General features: G+C 41.9%; 1 protein-coding gene and 1 pseudogene across 21 annotated transcripts in view; one reads left to right on the top strand and one right to left on the bottom strand.

Moving 5' to 3' along the window:
- Nucleotides 1-17,472, bottom strand: part of SRPK2 (SRSF protein kinase 2) — a 246,250-nt gene that overhangs the window by 59,433 nt on the left and 169,345 nt on the right. For 17 of the 21 annotated variants that reach the window (XM_073898682.1, XM_025872746.2, XM_025872743.2 and 14 more), the window contains one exon: nt 17,257-17,408. The exons of 2 other annotated variants lie outside the window; for them this stretch is intronic. In XM_073898682.1, the coding sequence (XP_073754783.1) occupies nt 17,257-17,408 (152 nt within the window). Of the gene's footprint in view, nt 1-11,056; nt 11,241-15,453; nt 15,599-17,256; nt 17,409-17,472 lie in introns of those variants that run through there. 2 more of the 21 variants (XM_073898686.1, XM_073898689.1) reach the window with 2 other exon arrangements.
- On the top strand, nt 14,137-14,688 carry LOC112824811 (adenosine 5'-monophosphoramidase HINT1 pseudogene; annotated as a pseudogene).

Here is a 17,472-nt window from a genome sequence, read left to right as displayed (position 1 = left end):
ATTCTGAAAGGACGTTCTCTCCCCTTTTAGTAAACATGGGCTTTAGTATAAGAACTTGGATATTATTCATATGTACTCAAAGATTCTGGGCTCATCTCTTGGTTCTTAATTATGTTCTGGATAAGTTCAAATACAATATATTAAAATATGAACTGGGAAAATAATTGATCTTGGAATGAGAAAGTCTTAATTGGGTAAAAGAATTCAGAAATCAGAAGACAGGCAAAAAATACTGAGATTTCTTTCAGTAACTAAGGAATTTTTCAAGTAAAAGTACCCTGAAAGCAGTTCCCTGGCTATTTGAAAGCAAAGCCCAAAATTATATGCACTCAGATATCAATATATAACTGAGAGACTACATTCCTTCAAGAAGTCAAGGCTCATTGTTATTTTTGGCTCCTACTGACCACAAGAGAGCAAAGTGCACAGCAAGGTCAGACTCAACCACACAACTGTAGGCATCTTCCCAAGCAGATGTTACATCTTATAAAAAATGAAGAATAATACATTGTGAATAATCCAAATTCTCAATTATTCTCAAGAAATTTTAAAAATGGGAAACAGAACATAGGTCTTAGATTCAAAGGACTACAAATGTAGTAAGTGAAAGTCTTCAACATATATATATGGAAAATAGAACTTACTTTGGAGCCTCAATCTAAAGCCTCATCTAGTTCTACAGTCCAAAAGCAAAGAATGCTTTCTAGTTTAATCATCATGAGAAAGCCTGACTCATGTACCAACTTGTCCACACTCCTATATGAGGCACCCAACACGGCAATTTAGATACAGTTAGTGGGTTTCAGGCTTAGGACTTATAATCTACACCAGACAAAAAGAGTATTAAGTGAATTTATGCTTTAGGGAAAGTAGTTAAATGATTATCACCAAAAAATAAATCTAGCTAAACATACACGGAAGGCCATGACGTCTTTAAGTCCTTGTGACATTCTTCCGACAAATCGTATTCTCCAAAAAGGGACACAACAGTATCTTCCAAACCACCTGCTCTTCTAGAATCCCAAAGTTCTATCATCAAGAAATGGACTCTCCTTCTCTTCCTTGTGGATCTCTTCTCTTCCCTCCCTTCCTGGCTTCTGAAATGCTGCTGGCCCAAAGAATGTAGCACAAGTGATGGCCTGATTTCTGAGGCTAAGTTGTAAAAGGCAACACAGCTCTCGCTCTGAAAGATGGATGTCTGCTTTTGGAACTCTGAGTCACCAGGTAAGTCTGAATACTCTAAGGATGCCATGCTGTGAGGAAGCCAAACCACATGGAGGTGTTCCAGTTGGCAGTTATAGCCTTCCAATCCTCGGTCCCAAGGACCAGACATGTGAGTGAGTAAGCTTCCAGATGATTCCAGTCCCCAGCCCATTGAGTCACTTGAAGTCTTTGAGAGGTCTCAGCTGAAGACACAGACATCATGCGGCAGAGGCAAACCATCCTATTTTTGCCCCTTCTAAATTCCCGATCCATAAAATCATAAGCAAAATTAAAAGTGGGCATAAGGCTGCTAAGTTCTGGGATAATTCATTATTCAACAATAATAACCAGAAAGTCACTATTCTGCTTGCCACAACAGCTATGTAAAACCTCCCTATTCTGCAAGAAAGAAGTGACTCAATCTCTACAAGACTACTATCTCCAAAATCTACTCACTTAATTCTTTCTTTGCCAGCCCTTCAAGTTCTCTTCAGATTTCTTCTCTTCTGCATAGAAATATGCTCAAGGGATCCTGTACTAAAAACAACTTTCCCTTATTAATTGGGTAAGCAATTAACCTCACCCCCAACAAGCTAAAATGTTTTCTTCATTTAACTGCTAAATTTTACCCAAGAATCTGCTATGATCTCTCCAGGACACCCAGTCATCTCCATGACCTCAATCGATGGGGTCTCTAGGGACACTCCCTGCAGATAGTTCACTGGCCCTGTCTTAACCTTCATCCTCCTCAAACTGTGGCTTAGCTGAATACTGCTATTATTATATCCTTCCTTCTTGAAATCTCCTTCTTCTATGCCTCAGACCTAACAGTCTTGGAGAGAACTTTACCATCTCAGTGTATTACTAACAGAGGAAAAATTACTATTCTCTCAGCGGGAAGCCTGCTTCTCCCTCTGCCTACCGCTCCCCCTGCTTGTGCTCTGTGTGTGTGTCAAATAAATAAATAAAATCTTTAAAAAAAAATATGAAGGACACAATTAACTTCAGAAATGTTAAATACAATCGGCCAGTCTTACAAAAAATCAAATGAGTAAAATAAAAATAGAGATTGTTGGTAACACCATGTACTTAATGGTGCTATGTGGAACCATCCTCATGTACCTTTGGTAAATGTATAAATCAGTATAACCTTTCTGGAGGGCAACTGGTGACTTCTTTTCCCTCCCTAAGATTTTATTTTTAAGTAATCTCTAACCCAAAGTGGGGCTTGAACTCACAACCCTGAGAGCAAAAGTTGCAAGCTCCACCAACTGAGCCTGCCAGGCACCCCAATGGTGACATGTTTTAAAGTCAAAATGTGCTACACTACAAACTAGCTAATCCCATGTACACATTCATGCTCAAAACAAACCCATAAGATGAATATACAAGCAGTTCCCAGTGGCATTATTTACAAAAGTTTGAAAAGTGTAAACATTTAAGTATCAAAGTTAAAGTAAATAAACAGAGGGGCGCCTGGGTGGGTCAGTCGTTAAGCATCTGCCTTCGGCTAGGGTCATGGTCCCAGGGTCCTGGGATCGAGCCCCACGTCGGGCTCCCCGCTCCACGGGAAGCCTGCTTCTCCCTCCCCCACTCCCCCTGCTGTGTTCCCTCTCTTGCTGTGTCTCTGTCAAATAAATAAAATCTTTAAAAAAAAAAATAAAGTAAATAAACAATATAATATTATGCAGAAAACAGTGATGCAGACCTGTGTTTAGATTCATGGAACTGTATCCATAAATATTACTGAAAGAAAAACACAATAAGGACCATGCACGGATCAATTTCATTTAAGGAAGTGACACACATAAGGACACACACATATCCACATGAATTTCTGGGAGGACACCTATGAAACTTTTTTTTTTTTTTTAAGAGAAAGTGGGGGGCGGAGGGAGCTGGGGCGGAGGGAGCTGGGGCGGATAGAGTCCACACCCCGCACAAAGCCTGACACAGGGCTTGATCCCACCACCCGAGCCCATGACCCAGGCTGAAACCAAGAGTAACCACCCAGGTGGCTTCTAAACCCTTTAAATCCAAACCTTGGGGAAATGGACTGTGGGACACCGTGTTGGAAGTAAAAGTGAGAACTTTAAGTTTTTGCTTACTTTCTACTTTGAACTTTTAACATTACCATATATAAAACTTTTATAATATTTTTTGAACTAGCAAATAAGAAGTAAGCATATTCCACAATGCAAGTTTAAATAAAGAACTATATAGGAATATGTATGTATGGTCACTTACAACCGTAGGTATGATAAACCCCAGGTCTTCTTAACATCAAAAGCCAAAAAGGAAATGGGGGCATCACAACAGTGCTAAAATCATTAATAATAAATTAGGAGAGGGCAGCAGTATGGTTTCCCATGTACTGAGAGTGGAGGAAAATTCTCACAGACCCTCATAATGAGAACATGTGTTATTACGAGTGATGGCCTCAGGAACGAGGGCATGTTCATCTGAGTACATGCACACATACACATAAACAGCAACTCCAAAGAAGATATGTAAATGGCCAACAAGCGTATTAAAGGATGGTCAATATCAACAGTCATTTAGAAAATAAAAATCAGGGGCCCCTGGCTGGCTCAGAAGAACTCTTCTGAGTTCTTGATCTAGGGTTGTGAGTTCGAGCCCCATGTTGGGAGCAGAGATTACTTAAAAATAAAATCTTTAAAAAAAAAATCACTATCAAAATTACAACGAGATTCCACTTCAGTACCACTAGCGTGGCTAAAAAAGAGTAAGTACTGGCAAGGATGTAGAAAACCTGTAGCCCTCATACACTGCCGGTGGGAACATACAGTGATGTGCAGCTTCTTCAGAAAGACAGTCTGGCAATTCCTCAAGATATTTAAACATGGAGTTACAATATGACCCAACAACAATTCCACTCCTAGGCATACCCAAGAAAATGAAAACATGCCCACTTAAAAACTCATATACAAATACACACTACAGGGGCACCTGGGTGGCTCAGTTGGTTAAGCGACTGCCTTCGGCTCAGGTCATGATCCTGGAGTCCCGGGATCGAGTCCCACATCGGGCTCCCTGCTCAGCGGGGAGTCTGCTTCTCCCTCTGACCCTCCCCCCTCTCATGCTCTCTCTCTCTCTCTCTCAAATAAGTCTTTAAAAAAACAAAACAAAACAAATACACACTACACACACACACGCAACATATATATACACAAACTACACGCATACACAGAGTAGCATATTCTTAATAGCCAAAAAATAGAAACCAAATGTAAATCAACTGATAAATGGACAAACAAAATGTAATATACCTCAACCACGGAATATTATAGTATAAAAAGGTATAAAGTAATAATATATGCTATAACATGGATCGAAGTTAAAAAGATGCTAAGTATGCCAGCTATGAAAGACTACATACTATAGGACTCTATTTACATGAAACGTCCAGAATAAGCAAATCCATAGAGAAAAGAAAGTAGATCAGTGGTTGCCAAGGACTGGGAAGAATGGGGATGAGGAGCGCTAATGAGCATGTTTCTTTTTGGGGATGATGAAACTGTTATGGAATTAGTGCTAATACTTGCCCAATATGTAAATATACTGAAAACCAATGAATTGGAGCCTTTCAAGTGGTAAGTTTTATGTAAAGTATTCCCCCCTCTTTCTAGTAGTTTCAAGTAGCATGGTCAGCTGCAGTCTGGAAGCAGATGATCCGCCTCCTAGCATTGACCAGAAGAATAACAGTAGCCTAACATGAGGTCACAATGCCTAGGTCATTCCCCTCACTTCATCTCATCTAGCAGGCTTTTTTAAGATTTTATTAATTTATTAATTAATTAATTTATGTATTTGACACAGAGAGAGCACAAGCACGGGGAGAAGCAGAGGGAGAGAGAAGCAGACTCCCCACTGAGCGGGGAGCTCGATCCCAGGACCCTGGGATCATGACCTGAGCCGAAGGCAGACGCTTAACCGACTGAGCCACCCAGGGCCCCATGGCAGGCTTCTTCATCTTGCATAGCCACAAAAACAAGAAGGATGAGTACAGAACAATAAGACACTTGAGAGAGAGGGAGCGAGAGAGAGAGACCACACAACTTTTATTACAATATAATTGTTCTATTTTATTATTGTTGTTAATCTCTTTACTGCACCTGATTTATTTATAAGTTAAACTTCATCACAAGCATGTATGTAAAGGAAAAAACATGTATAAATAGGGTTAGCTACTACCTGCAGCTTCAGGCATTCATGGGGGTCCAGGAACATAACCCTAGTCGATCGGGGTGGGGGAGCTATTGTAATCAATACAGAAAATTGTATGAGAAAAAAAAAACCAAGTTTTCAAGTACTGCTAGTCAATACAAAATAGAAAAAAACAAAACAAAAAACACAAACCTTCAACAAAATCTAAAACTCCTTTATTTTATTTCAATCTTTTCAATTCTAGGTTGAAACAGGATCCAGTACAGATAAATAAGAAAATCACTCTACCCAATCCATTCTACCAATCCAGAATATCAGTAACACTAAGAAGCAGAGAGGTCTGGATAAGGAACTCTTAAGAATACAGTTCTTTTTTATACTAGCCTCAAGAGAAATAAAAAACCCAGGCAACTCTATTGTAAACTTCAAAGTTGCTAAGAGACTAGATTGTAATCATTCCCACTACAAAAAGGAAATGATAATTATGTGAAATGATAGAAGTGTTATCCAACCTAAGGTATTAATCATAGTACAATATATCAATGTATCAAGTCAACACCTTCACTTACACAATGTACATCTTACACTTACATAATGCTGTATGTCAATTATATCTTAGTAAAAATAAATTTGAGAAAAGAGAGAAAATAAATTATTCTAAAACTTGTCTCATTACTAGGTTCTGTTTGTAAATGTTCTTAAAATCCTAACTTAGGTCCCAAATAAGAATCAAACATGCTTGGGGTCCACCGAGAGAACTGGTAGACAGCCCCAAAGAGTCAGAATGTATCAGTTTGGGGCCAAAGAAGGAAGGTAAAGGAAGTTATGGTCCTGCGTGAGTTGGGAAGCAGATTGGGAGAGGACGGGGACAGAGAAGCAGGCCAGCAGGGAGGGGCCTGTGGGGAAGCCCCAGGAAGTGTCTGCACAAAGGGCCTGGGGATGGGGGAGCACGGTGGCGCAGGCAGCGAGTGCTGTGCAGACCCCAGCTGAGCCACCCCATCCGGCTCCGGCACCGAGCACAGCAGGGACAGCCCTGGCAGCAAGGCCAAAAGCAATCCCACGGCGGGTGCCAGCGGCACCTGGGGCAGTGAGGGGCAGCGAGGAGCGGGGAGGAAGCCCATGGCAGATAGCACACGGTGGCTTGGGCCCGGCCCCACGCCGCCCACCTCTAGGGACGTGCAGACCCAAAAAATGGCCAATGATGCAGGGGGCTGATAGGTAGGGACAAGAACCACGGACATTTAGAAGGCAGCTAAGACCCCTCTACACCAAAAAATGGAAAATTCCAGTTATACAACTGAATATGTACAGGAATTTTTCACAGAGACGAACAGAGCTGCTGTCTGCTTAGTTCCTCGATCTGCTCCATGTCAAGCTGAACCCCAGTCTCTGGCTGCTCTCCTAACTCCCTGACTGCTCTGTTTCTTGCAAATTGTTCTTTCTCCTCCTGTATTCCTTTGGATCTCCCAAAGGCCTGTCAGTAACAGCCTTTCTGCACCTTTTTTATTAATTTAACACATCTTACATGATTTGTTTTCCTATCAAATTTGTACTACTTGTGTAAGGTTTGGGAACAGTCTACGAGAACACCTCCACTTCTGACAGAACTGCAGAGCTGAGGAGTCCTAAAGACCTCACCGCTGGCACCAACTGCCAAATTTTCAGGTTCAGAAGACAAAGCTCAGCTGCAATAGTTAATCTGTAAGAACAGACAGAACTCCCGGAAAGCTGTTATACTCATGATTACATTGTATTATAAACATAAGGGCCACAGATTACAGTCAATCAAAGGAAGAGATGTATGGGGCAGGATCTGAGGGTCCCAAATGCAGAGCACCCAGGTGTCCTCCTCCGGTGGAGTTAAATCAAGACTCGGACGCTTAACCAACCCAGCCACCCAGGCGTCCCTGGGCAGTGTTACATTCTCCACTACACCGTTTGCTAGCTGCTCTTCCGAGCCCCAGATTCGTATTTCTAGCTGTCTTTTTGATATCTGAGTCAGTTTCTTTAAACCAAATGAATAAAGTCAAACTCAAAATTTACCCAGACCAACTGTGATTTCACTGTTCCTGTTAATAGTGCCAAATCCACTTCTTTCCAATAAGGAATTGAGGCAGTTCATAAAACCACAATAAAAGATACAAAATTAGAAGGAAATTGGGGCAAAGAAAAAATAGCCCAGAAAAAAAGAGAAGAGAATAATGCTGCAGTGAAGTTAGGACACAGAATGCAATGCTGGAAATTCTTGCTCACTTGTTAACAGGAGGGCTGCGCATTTGGCTCTGAGTTCTCTAATAGCCAAATAACATCTTAACAAAGAAGAAATGGCAAGCAGATTCAAAATTCACAGAGTCCTTTAAGAAAAAAATGATGCCCAGAATGCACTGTTCTTCCAGTCGCCCCACAGTTCAAGACTTGGAAGGGTTTTCTTCACGGTCCTCTATATTCAGTCTTTTGTCAAAGATAGAGTTGCTTCCTCTGTAATGCTGCTTGTTTTTTGACCTCTCTATTAGTGTATCTTCTCTCTCTAATCAGTCAAGATTTACAAATTAATCTTTCTTAAATACCTGTGCAAAATCTATAATGGTTCCTCAGTGATACGGTTTTTTTTAAACATTTTTTTTTATTTACAAAGAAATGCTTAGTACAGAAAACCAAGAAAAATTAAGACAAAGAGGTAAAACACACACACACATGAGAAATCCTATAATCCACCTATAACTAGATATGGCAACCATTTCTTAAATTGAGGTAAAACTGGGACGCCTGGGTGGCTCAGTTGGTTAAGCGTCTGCCTTTGACTCAGGTAATGATCCCGGGGTCCTGGGATAGAGTCCCGCATCGGGCTCCCTGGTCAGCAGGGAGCCTGCTTCTCCCCCTGCTTGTGGGCTCTCTCTCTCTCTCTGACGAATACATTTTTAAAAATAAATTGAAGTAAAATTTACATACAATGGAAGTCAAACATCTTATGTACACAATTCCCTGGTATTTGACAGATGTATACACCCTAATCAATATGAAGAATATTTCTCCAAACTTCCTATGTTCACTCTCCCGGTCACGTTCTTTGTCAGCTAGCTATGTAACCAATATTTTTCCCTAGTCTGAGGCTGGTCTTTGCATTTTTAAAAGTGCCTTTAAATCTGTAAATATTTTTTATTTTGATGAAATCAAATTTATTTTTATTTTGTAGTTAATACTTCTTGCATACTCTCTAAGAAATCTTCCCTTACTGCAAGTTTGTGAAGATATCCTCCTACTTTTTTTCTTTTTATAAGCTTTATACTTTTAGCTTTACATTTAAATCTATGATCCATCAAAACCTGTAAAGAGAGTTAAAAAATATCTATCTACACATTTACCATAAGATCAGAAACAATCCGCGATGTCCACTCTTACCACTTCTATTCAACCTTAGGCAGGGAGCAAGGAAGCAAGAAAGAGAAATAAAATGCATAAATAATGTTGAGGAAAACAAATATCTGCATGATACTTGTGATATGACAAATGACCTATGTGCAAAAATCCCAAGAAAGCTACATGCACACATGAACTATTCTGTGTTCCTTCACGTTTTTTTTTTCCCCAATACATATCTTACTAACTGGTGTTTTAATTTACTTCACGTACAAATTGCTTAGCCTCATTTTGTCCTCTACATGACGCTCCCGAACTCCTCTTCAACCTAATCTACACATCAGCTTTTTGCTCACCGTGGGCTAGGAAAACAAGGGCCCTCCGCACTTCCCAGAAACACTGGTCCCAGCTTCCAGGGCTGAGTCAGAGAAGTGTCCTGTGCCATCAATAAAGTCCAATAATTCTCCAGCAGCAAGGCCCCCTTTACATTTTCTAGGAAGTCTTTTAGCTCTAACCAAATCCGTCAGCCCTCTAAAAGCTCTCACCAATCTTCCCCTTTTTTCCCCTCTTATAATTATTACCCACACAATAAAGGTGAAAAAGGCTCTTTAAGTAGTTTCTCGATGTGGTCTCTTCAGGCACTACATTATTCTACGAGGTACCAGGGATGGACTGCAAAGGCAAGACCAGAGAAGGCTCTGGCACTGATTGGCTTGTATTTACTCCAGTGGCAAAGTCACGAGCCCACGAACTCCTGGAGAGTGGGGGCTCGTTTCCAATTCACCTCCACAGTCCCTGAAGTAAAACACAACACTTCACACAGAGTAAGCCTCAAAGAACTGAACAGTCATGCTAACACTTAGTGATCGATACCCTCGTCAGTGGCAACCGGCAGCACCAGCAGGCCTATCAGGTGTCAGAATCTCCTCAGTCCCCACAAAAGAAATGCAATGAGGCCTTCTGTAATTAATTCAGGAGCACCTATTATTTGGTCACATAGATAAGCAGAGTTTCTTTTTAAGGCTTCAGGTAAGCCAAGTAATTCTGAAAACATATGCAGGATTAAGTATGTGCACAGCATTAGTGGCTTATAAGGAAAATGACTGAATGAATAAAGGTGATCTTTTTTATACAAAAAAAAGGGAAAAAAGCAAACTAAAGACTACACTTCTATAAAACACAAGCTGCATGACACTGGTTTCTAAGGCAACCCTATGTAAGGTGGACTGCTTGCTTATTTTAAGAAAAGCTGAAGCTATAATAGTCCCAAGGCATAGACTGTAGAGAGAGACAAGGCCAATGAGAATGTATAAACACCAACATTAAATTTTGAGAGTTATTAAAATTCAGCCAATCTAAACTTTTCATAGATGGAAAGGCAATTTGTGTGTAAGAAAGTCATCATTTTTCTACTATGCGAATATTTCTATTGTTTAGCCTATGTTTTGAAGAAGATATTCCGAAGTTTCAAAAGAAACAAACTGGTTGCCACTCAAACGTGGATAGTAAATAAAACCTCTGGAGCATTATGGATAATTTTAAAAAGATCTAGGGAAAAAATGAAAGATCTGTATTCTGACTTGTGTTCCCCTTCACGGCATGTCAACCTCCTCACTTCCTGACATGCCTTCTGAGACACACAGGAAACATCAGTGCCGTTTGTCCCTTAGTTGTAACTTAACACTAGAGACAATTCCTTCATCCGACCAAAAATACTGACTGCACTGTGGAGAGCCCAAATGCAGTGGGGTTGACAGAACACACAGCCCCTGACCACAGGGAATCTTCCAGACTGAGGAAAAGGAGATCGCAAATGAACACAAAAGTAAATGCATAACTACACACCCTGGCGACTGCTGGAGGTGGGAGGCTGGGGTACATGCTCTTGTGAGGGGCAGAGGGCGGGGCCTGATGAAGAGGTGACTAAGGGTTCAAAGAAGGCCTATCTGAGGAAACGACACACGCTTACCAAGTCAGACCACAAAAGTGTTGAAATCGATGTCTCCAGAAATAATACAGACAATGAAACTGTACAAGGTGCCAACTTATTGAAGAATGATTTAAGGGAGCCAAAAACCAGGACCTCCAAGCAGGCAGTGCCGGCAGGATGATCTAACAAAACAACGTTCCTACCGTCACCACTGACCAGTCCTTGTAGCAAATATGTGCTGAGGGTTGGAAAAACGTTTAGACACGAGGTCATTCAAAGCAGTTAATTCCCCTTACACAGAGCCTCAGTCACCTAGTATGAGGCGAATGGAAGCCACTTCTTAGTGCTGGCCTCCGAGCTTTAGAGGCATGCACGTACCTGAGCCGAGCCTGACGAGGCTCTGAAACACGTGCCAGTCCGGGTCGTCCTCGCTGGGATCCCAGTTCAGGAGTTACAGTCCAGCCCAGGAACGTCCAGCAGGCAGGCACCCCGGTCATTCTGAGGCAGGTGGTACCGAGTCACACTCTTTAGACCCACCCAGCACTGCAATCTCCCCACAGGATGAGGGTCCACTCTGGCGAAGAGGCTTTATGCTCAAACTCACGAAACACGCGCATATTGCACAAGGGCGTCCCGGAAGTGTCTGTTTATTGGCTTACCCCCTATGCCTGACCCTTGTTATCTCCTGGCCTTGGAAGTAGGAATCTGAACAAACTGCCCAGCCTGCTGCTACAGTTCTCGCCTGAGACAACTGACCAGAGGTGACACCGAAATGAGACAGAGAGAGACAGGCCATGTGACACAGCTGTCTCTCCAGAGGCCAGGGCAACAAGCCTGGCACAGTGAGGCAGCCAAGACCCCACACGGGGGCTGCACGATGGGGACCAGCAGGAAAGCACACATGGGAACAAACCCGGGAGGAGAATGAAGGAACAAGGACAGGAGAGAAGAAAATAAAATGCACATTTTTTAAGCACCTTGTACATACCAAGAAGTATGGCACATACATCATGTATCTGGCACATTTTTGTCCTTACAAAATCTTAGGTGGTATGATGTGGTTGTATATTATGTAACACAGAGAGATGATATTCTATCACAGACGAAGAAGCTGACACCTGGCGGGAAAGGAGCTTGTCTGAGGACACAGAACTGGGAAGCCGGATTTTGAACCCAACACTCGCAGACACCAAAGGCCATAGTCCTCCTGGGTTTGGTGGGAGAACAAGAAGTTAAGATGAGTGGGAACAAGCTGGCTATGAAGAAAGAAAATGCACAGCCAAGCAGAAAGGAGCAATGAAGAATGCTTTCGCAATATTAGAACTTTAAATAGTGGCCTTTGTGCTCAAGTGGCTGAGGTTTCCTATGTTTCCAACAGGGAAACACTTGTAAAGAGATAAAAAGGAAGGCTGGTTGGTCATGAATGATCCAGGAGGGCTGACACCCAGATGCTTACCACAGTTCCTGGGGGGTGTTGAGACTCCAGGTGACTGTGCAACTCCGCACCCAATGTTACCGGTTTCCTAAGGTGAACAAATATTTCTTCTTCTGAAGAAATAAAACAGGTAGTATGTTTTGTTGTTGATGTTTTATTTTACTTTGTGAATACTAAGAAGCGGTTGGTAGGGCAGAGGTTCTCTAGGAATGAAGTCAAAGAAAACAGAAGGGACAGAAGACACACAAGACAGCTCCCCAGACTAAGTAAAACCCACCCTAACTGCAAAAGCCATCCCTCCCCTTCCCCCTGCCGGAACAATTCAGTCCACAGTCATTAGACAGGGTGGGGCAGCAAAGGATATCTGAGCACAGGCTAGGTAAGGGCAAAGGGGAGAGATGCCCTTCACCGCAGAGACAGCAACTGGTGATTCATCACGTACAAGGAAATTAATCAAATTAAATGTAATGAGGATAATGAGAGCCTAGCCTCTTACTGTCAAAGAATGAAAGAAACCCAGAAATAGAGAAAGAGAGAAAACTGGGCTGAATCCCCTAGTAGTAGAGTGGAATTAGAGATATCTGATTAAATTCACATATTTTAATATATAAATAAGCAAAAATAGAAATAAGCATAAATACAGAATATATATAAACATAACAGGTGTGTGTATCCCTACCCTATGCTAAGAGATCTACAAGCACTAACACCCAACAATGGCAATCACATCCAATGACCAGATCTTGTTTTCTAAATCTTGCCCTCCACTAAAAGGAACCAGGGATCCTTGTAGGAAGAGTGGACTCCAGGGCTCGGGTAGGGAAAACACAAGCCTGGAACAGTTTACCGTACTTGAAAGTAAGAAAGTGTTCAAAGAATGACAAGGACATCTTGAAAGGACAGAGAATCAACCTGAAGGAACTCCTAATGGCCAAATGTGGGATAAGCCACGCATCCAAACAAGTAAGGAGAGGAACTGATTAGAATTCACGGAATAGGGAAACCCATGAATGAGGCCATGTGAGGTAGCAGAAAGACAGACAAGATAGGGAGATGGACAGAAGGGGTGGGGGGGGGAGACAGGAAGAGAAAGAAAGGAGAGAGAGAGAAGGAAATACATGCGTTGACAAGGGGATACTTAGAGTCTCAAAGAAGTAACTCTCAACAAAATATTATTTATTACCAGGGGGAAAAGAGTAGCTTCACAGTACAGATTATCTGGCAGACACCATCCTAAAACAAAGTGACTGACATCAACCGCCAACGGTATAAACCCAAACTGTGCACTACCTGATAAAATAATGTGCTAAGACAACACTTTCCACAGAGCAACACATGATTTTTTGTTTAAAGATTTTATTCATTTCCTTGACAGAGAGAGCTAGACTAACACAAGCAGTGGGAGCAGCAGAGGGAGAGGGAGAAGCAGGCTCTCCAGTGAGCAGGGAGCCCACCGCCCGATCCCAGGACCCGGGATCATGACCCAAGCCGAAGGCAGATGCCTAACCGACTGAGCCACCCAGGTGCCCCACAACACTTTTTTGATATTCCAAATTAAGAAGCATGGGAAGGCACCTGGCTGGCTTAGTCAGTAGAACATGCAGAACATGCCTCTCTTATTCTCAGGGTTATGAGTTGGAGCCCCACCTTGGGTATAGTGATTACTTTAAAAAAACAAAACAAAATCTACAAAATAAAGTTTACCAAATTAAGAAACATTATACAAAATAATTGGCCTACAATCTTCAAAAATGTCAGTCATGAAAGCCAAGAAAAGACTAAGGAACTGTTCCAGATTAAAGAAACAAGTATTAACAAAGAAAAAAAAAAACAAGCCCAACAAGTCATTTGCCCCCCAACATGGCAAACCAAGACTTAATTATAGTTTCAACCTACCCCAGGAATGTGACCTTTTAAAAGTCAACCAGAATTTAACTGATAAGCACAAGTGAGGTAATCTGCATGATAAAAATCCTGCTCTCGCCCGCTGCCCCGGGTCCTCCCGAGCTTCTCCCCAGGGCGGCCGCGCGGGAGGGAGGCCGAGATGGCAGAGGAGATCGCCAAAGCACAGGCCGCGCGGCCTGGTGGCGACACGATCTTCGGGAAGATCATTCGCAAGGAAATCCCAGCCAAAATCATTTTTTGAGGATGACCAGTGTCTTGCTTTCCATGACATTCCCCTCAAGCACCAACTCATTTTCTGGTGGTACCCAAGAAACCTGTATCTCAGATTTCTGTCGCAGAAGATGATGATGAACGTCTTCTTGGACATTTAATGACTGTTGGCAAGAAATGTGCTGCTGATGTGGGCCTGAAGAAGGGTTATCGAATGGTGGTGAATGAAGGTTCAGATGGGGGACAGTCTGTCTGTCATGTTCATCTCCATGTTCCTGGAGGTCAGCAGATGAATTGGCCTCCTGGTTAAGCATGTTTTAGGGATAATTTTCCCTTTTCTGGGCAATGGTCAATATTTCCCAGTTCCAGTATGTTAAACAGTATACTTACTTTTGTCTGTGTATGGAGAGATTGAGGAAATAATTTTTAAAACCCATACATAATAAAAGACAATGTTGCATGGTTTACAGTCAAAAAAAAAAAAAAAAATCCTGCTCTCTCCCCCCTCAAAGGAAGACGTCCTGGCATGAAATAATCCTTTCTTTTGCTAGTAACTCCAAACCTCACCCTCTTTCCCAGAGAAAGCTCTCATTTTTCACAACTCCAAAGAGCATCTCCACTTGCTGGATACAGATGTTGTCTGATTCATGAAATGCTTAATAAAGCCAATTAGATTTTCAAATCTACTCAGTTGAGTTTTGTTTTTTAACACAAGGAAACAAAACATATTCTGAGAAAGATTGGTTTCATATAAAGGACAATATTGGCAACTGGCAAAACCTGAATGGAGTCTGAGGCATGAATGGCAGAACTATTAAAATGTTAACTTCTTGATCTTGATGGCTGCATTGTACTTCCAAAGAAGAATGTACCTGACTGTGGGCAAAATACACTAAATAACTCAGGGATGAATAAGCAACATGTTGAAAACTTAAACTCTGTTCATGGCTGGAGGGTGAGGGTGGGGCACAGTTCTTGTCCCAGACATTCCCAGTCAGTTCCACAGACTCCTTGAATGCATTTGCGTCGGTTACCTTAGACAAACGGTTCTGATCTATATACAAAATTCACTGAGTAAGGCATCTGTTATGTGTAATGCTGACTAGAAGCACAGGTTACTTACCAAAGTCGGGAATAAAAGAGAGAGAGAAACTTCTATCTCTCACATGCTTTAGTGAGGCTGACTTTAATACTCTTAAGATGTTTAGAGTTCAGTAAATGTTACCTAAAATCAGCCCTGACTGTGAAATCTTCCATTCACAGCCTTGTATTTCAGTCTGAGGTGTCCACTGTGCAGATCTACAGAGATGGTAAAGGGATAAATAAGAGTACTGGTTACGTCTCCTGACCCACATACTGCAGGGCCAGATATGAGGCAAAGGGTGCTCCTTCTAGCATGGTGGGGCCCACGTGCTAAAAAGAAATGTTCCTACACAACCAACCTAATGCTTTGGCCCAAGCAGTAAAATCGAAAGACAACTGCCCACATCTCCTTTTCAAACAACTTCATTTCTGAACCAAGAAATGCAGAGTAAGAGGGAGGATATAAAACCTCTTCTTTCCACCTTTCCACAGACTGTTATATTCCATATTAGATGGCAAAGTCACTCCTCATAAAAATGCTAAAGATCTACTTCCTTTTTCTAAAGAAAACACAGATTCCATGTGTAGAAACCCATATCAGGTTAGAGTGGAAGATTAGTTCTTGAACTTTTACAGCAGAACATAATTTTCTCTTCCTCTTAATAGGTAACTAAAAAGTACAATGTTCCATAACCAATACAAAAATAGCCTGCAATCACTAATAAGTTCATACAAGGCACTCCAGAGCCAGAGATTCATTAATGCTCTATGGCCTGAACAGGCATCCATCTTCTGCTATCTATTATTATTCTGTACAGAATCTGATTTATATTTAACTTAATCTGTAGCAAATCGGTATTTCAACAAATGTTCAGAAGCTCAGACTACCAGACTGTGATAATTTTCTATTAGAGAGAGTGAAACTCCAGATGAGTAAGTTAAGTAAAAAGAGGAGTCAAACGGACACAGCAACTTCCCTTTCTCCTGCATTCTCAGAGACCAGTCTACACAACGTATACGTATACAATTGTTCTCAATATTCATCATACAACATGCTTGCCTTTTAGGAGTTTAACTCTATGTTCTTGATCTTTAGGAAGCATCAATACAGGAACACTTCACTTGAGTAGTTTTTTAAGATTTTATTTACTTGTCAGAGAAAGAGAGAGAGAGAGCACGAGCAGAGAGAGAGAGCACGAGCAGGGAGAGCGGCAGAGGGAGAAGCAGGTCCCCCGTGGAGCAAGGAGCCCGATGTGGGGCTCGGTCCCAGGACCCTGGGATCACGACCCGAGCCGAAGGCAGACACCTAACAACTGAGCCACCCAGGCGTCCTTCACTTAAGTAATTTCTGTGTCTTACGCGAAATCGCAGCTAAAAACATAATCCACTATGTCACACAACCCACAGAATGTCTTTTTCGTTGAGCACAATGCCAGGAAAAAGCCTGTTTCTGTAAACAAATGAGCAGGCTTTCTTTCCACGGACAATGAATACTATGTAATTCAATGCTATACAGAGAAAGGGCTGGTTCCTTGTTAATCTTAGCAGCCTGAAAACTTAAAGTCAAATGGCTCGCGCAACAGTTAAACTGGCTCCCCTCAGGAGCCTGGTAACTTCAAGTCTCTATGCTCTTCTTAGATGGCTTATTATGTTTTTCTCTTTAATTGTTGTTTAATACTATTTTTAATTCTATTGGTAGATTTAAATCCTCTAGAAAGTACTCAGAGTATGTATGTACGTATGTATATATTTTCCATCTCTTATTGTTTTCCTTCTGATATCTCTTACATTTTTGGGTATCATTCTACATTTAATGACCTAGAAATTAAAAATGGTATTGACACTAAGAGATTAATTTAATAAAGAACAAACCATTTGCCTCATTCACTCCCCCTGACAAACCCCTGACAAACCCCTGACGGCCCAGCAGCAGCAAGCATATCACCTTTGCAGTAGTCGGCAGGGTCCTCCTGCTCCTCATCATCAGATCCTAGGATCTCCTCCTCGGGCTCTGGGGGCGCGGGGTCTGGCAGAGGCGGTGGTGGAGGCGGAGGCGGTGGTGGAGGAACTAAGGGAGCTTTCTGCTGAGGCTCCGGCCTGAAAGAGTGGAAGGAAAATTCCTATTTACTTCGAAGTCAATCTTGCATTATGGACATACATA

This window comes from Callorhinus ursinus, unplaced genomic scaffold, assembly GCF_003265705.2.
Source record: "Callorhinus ursinus isolate GAN/ISIS: 27379988/994484 unplaced genomic scaffold, GSC_fseal_2.0 scaffold12, whole genome shotgun sequence".
NCBI classification, from domain to species: Eukaryota; Metazoa; Chordata; class Mammalia; order Carnivora; family Otariidae; genus Callorhinus; species Callorhinus ursinus.
This window is presented reverse-complemented; position numbering and strand designations above follow the sequence as displayed.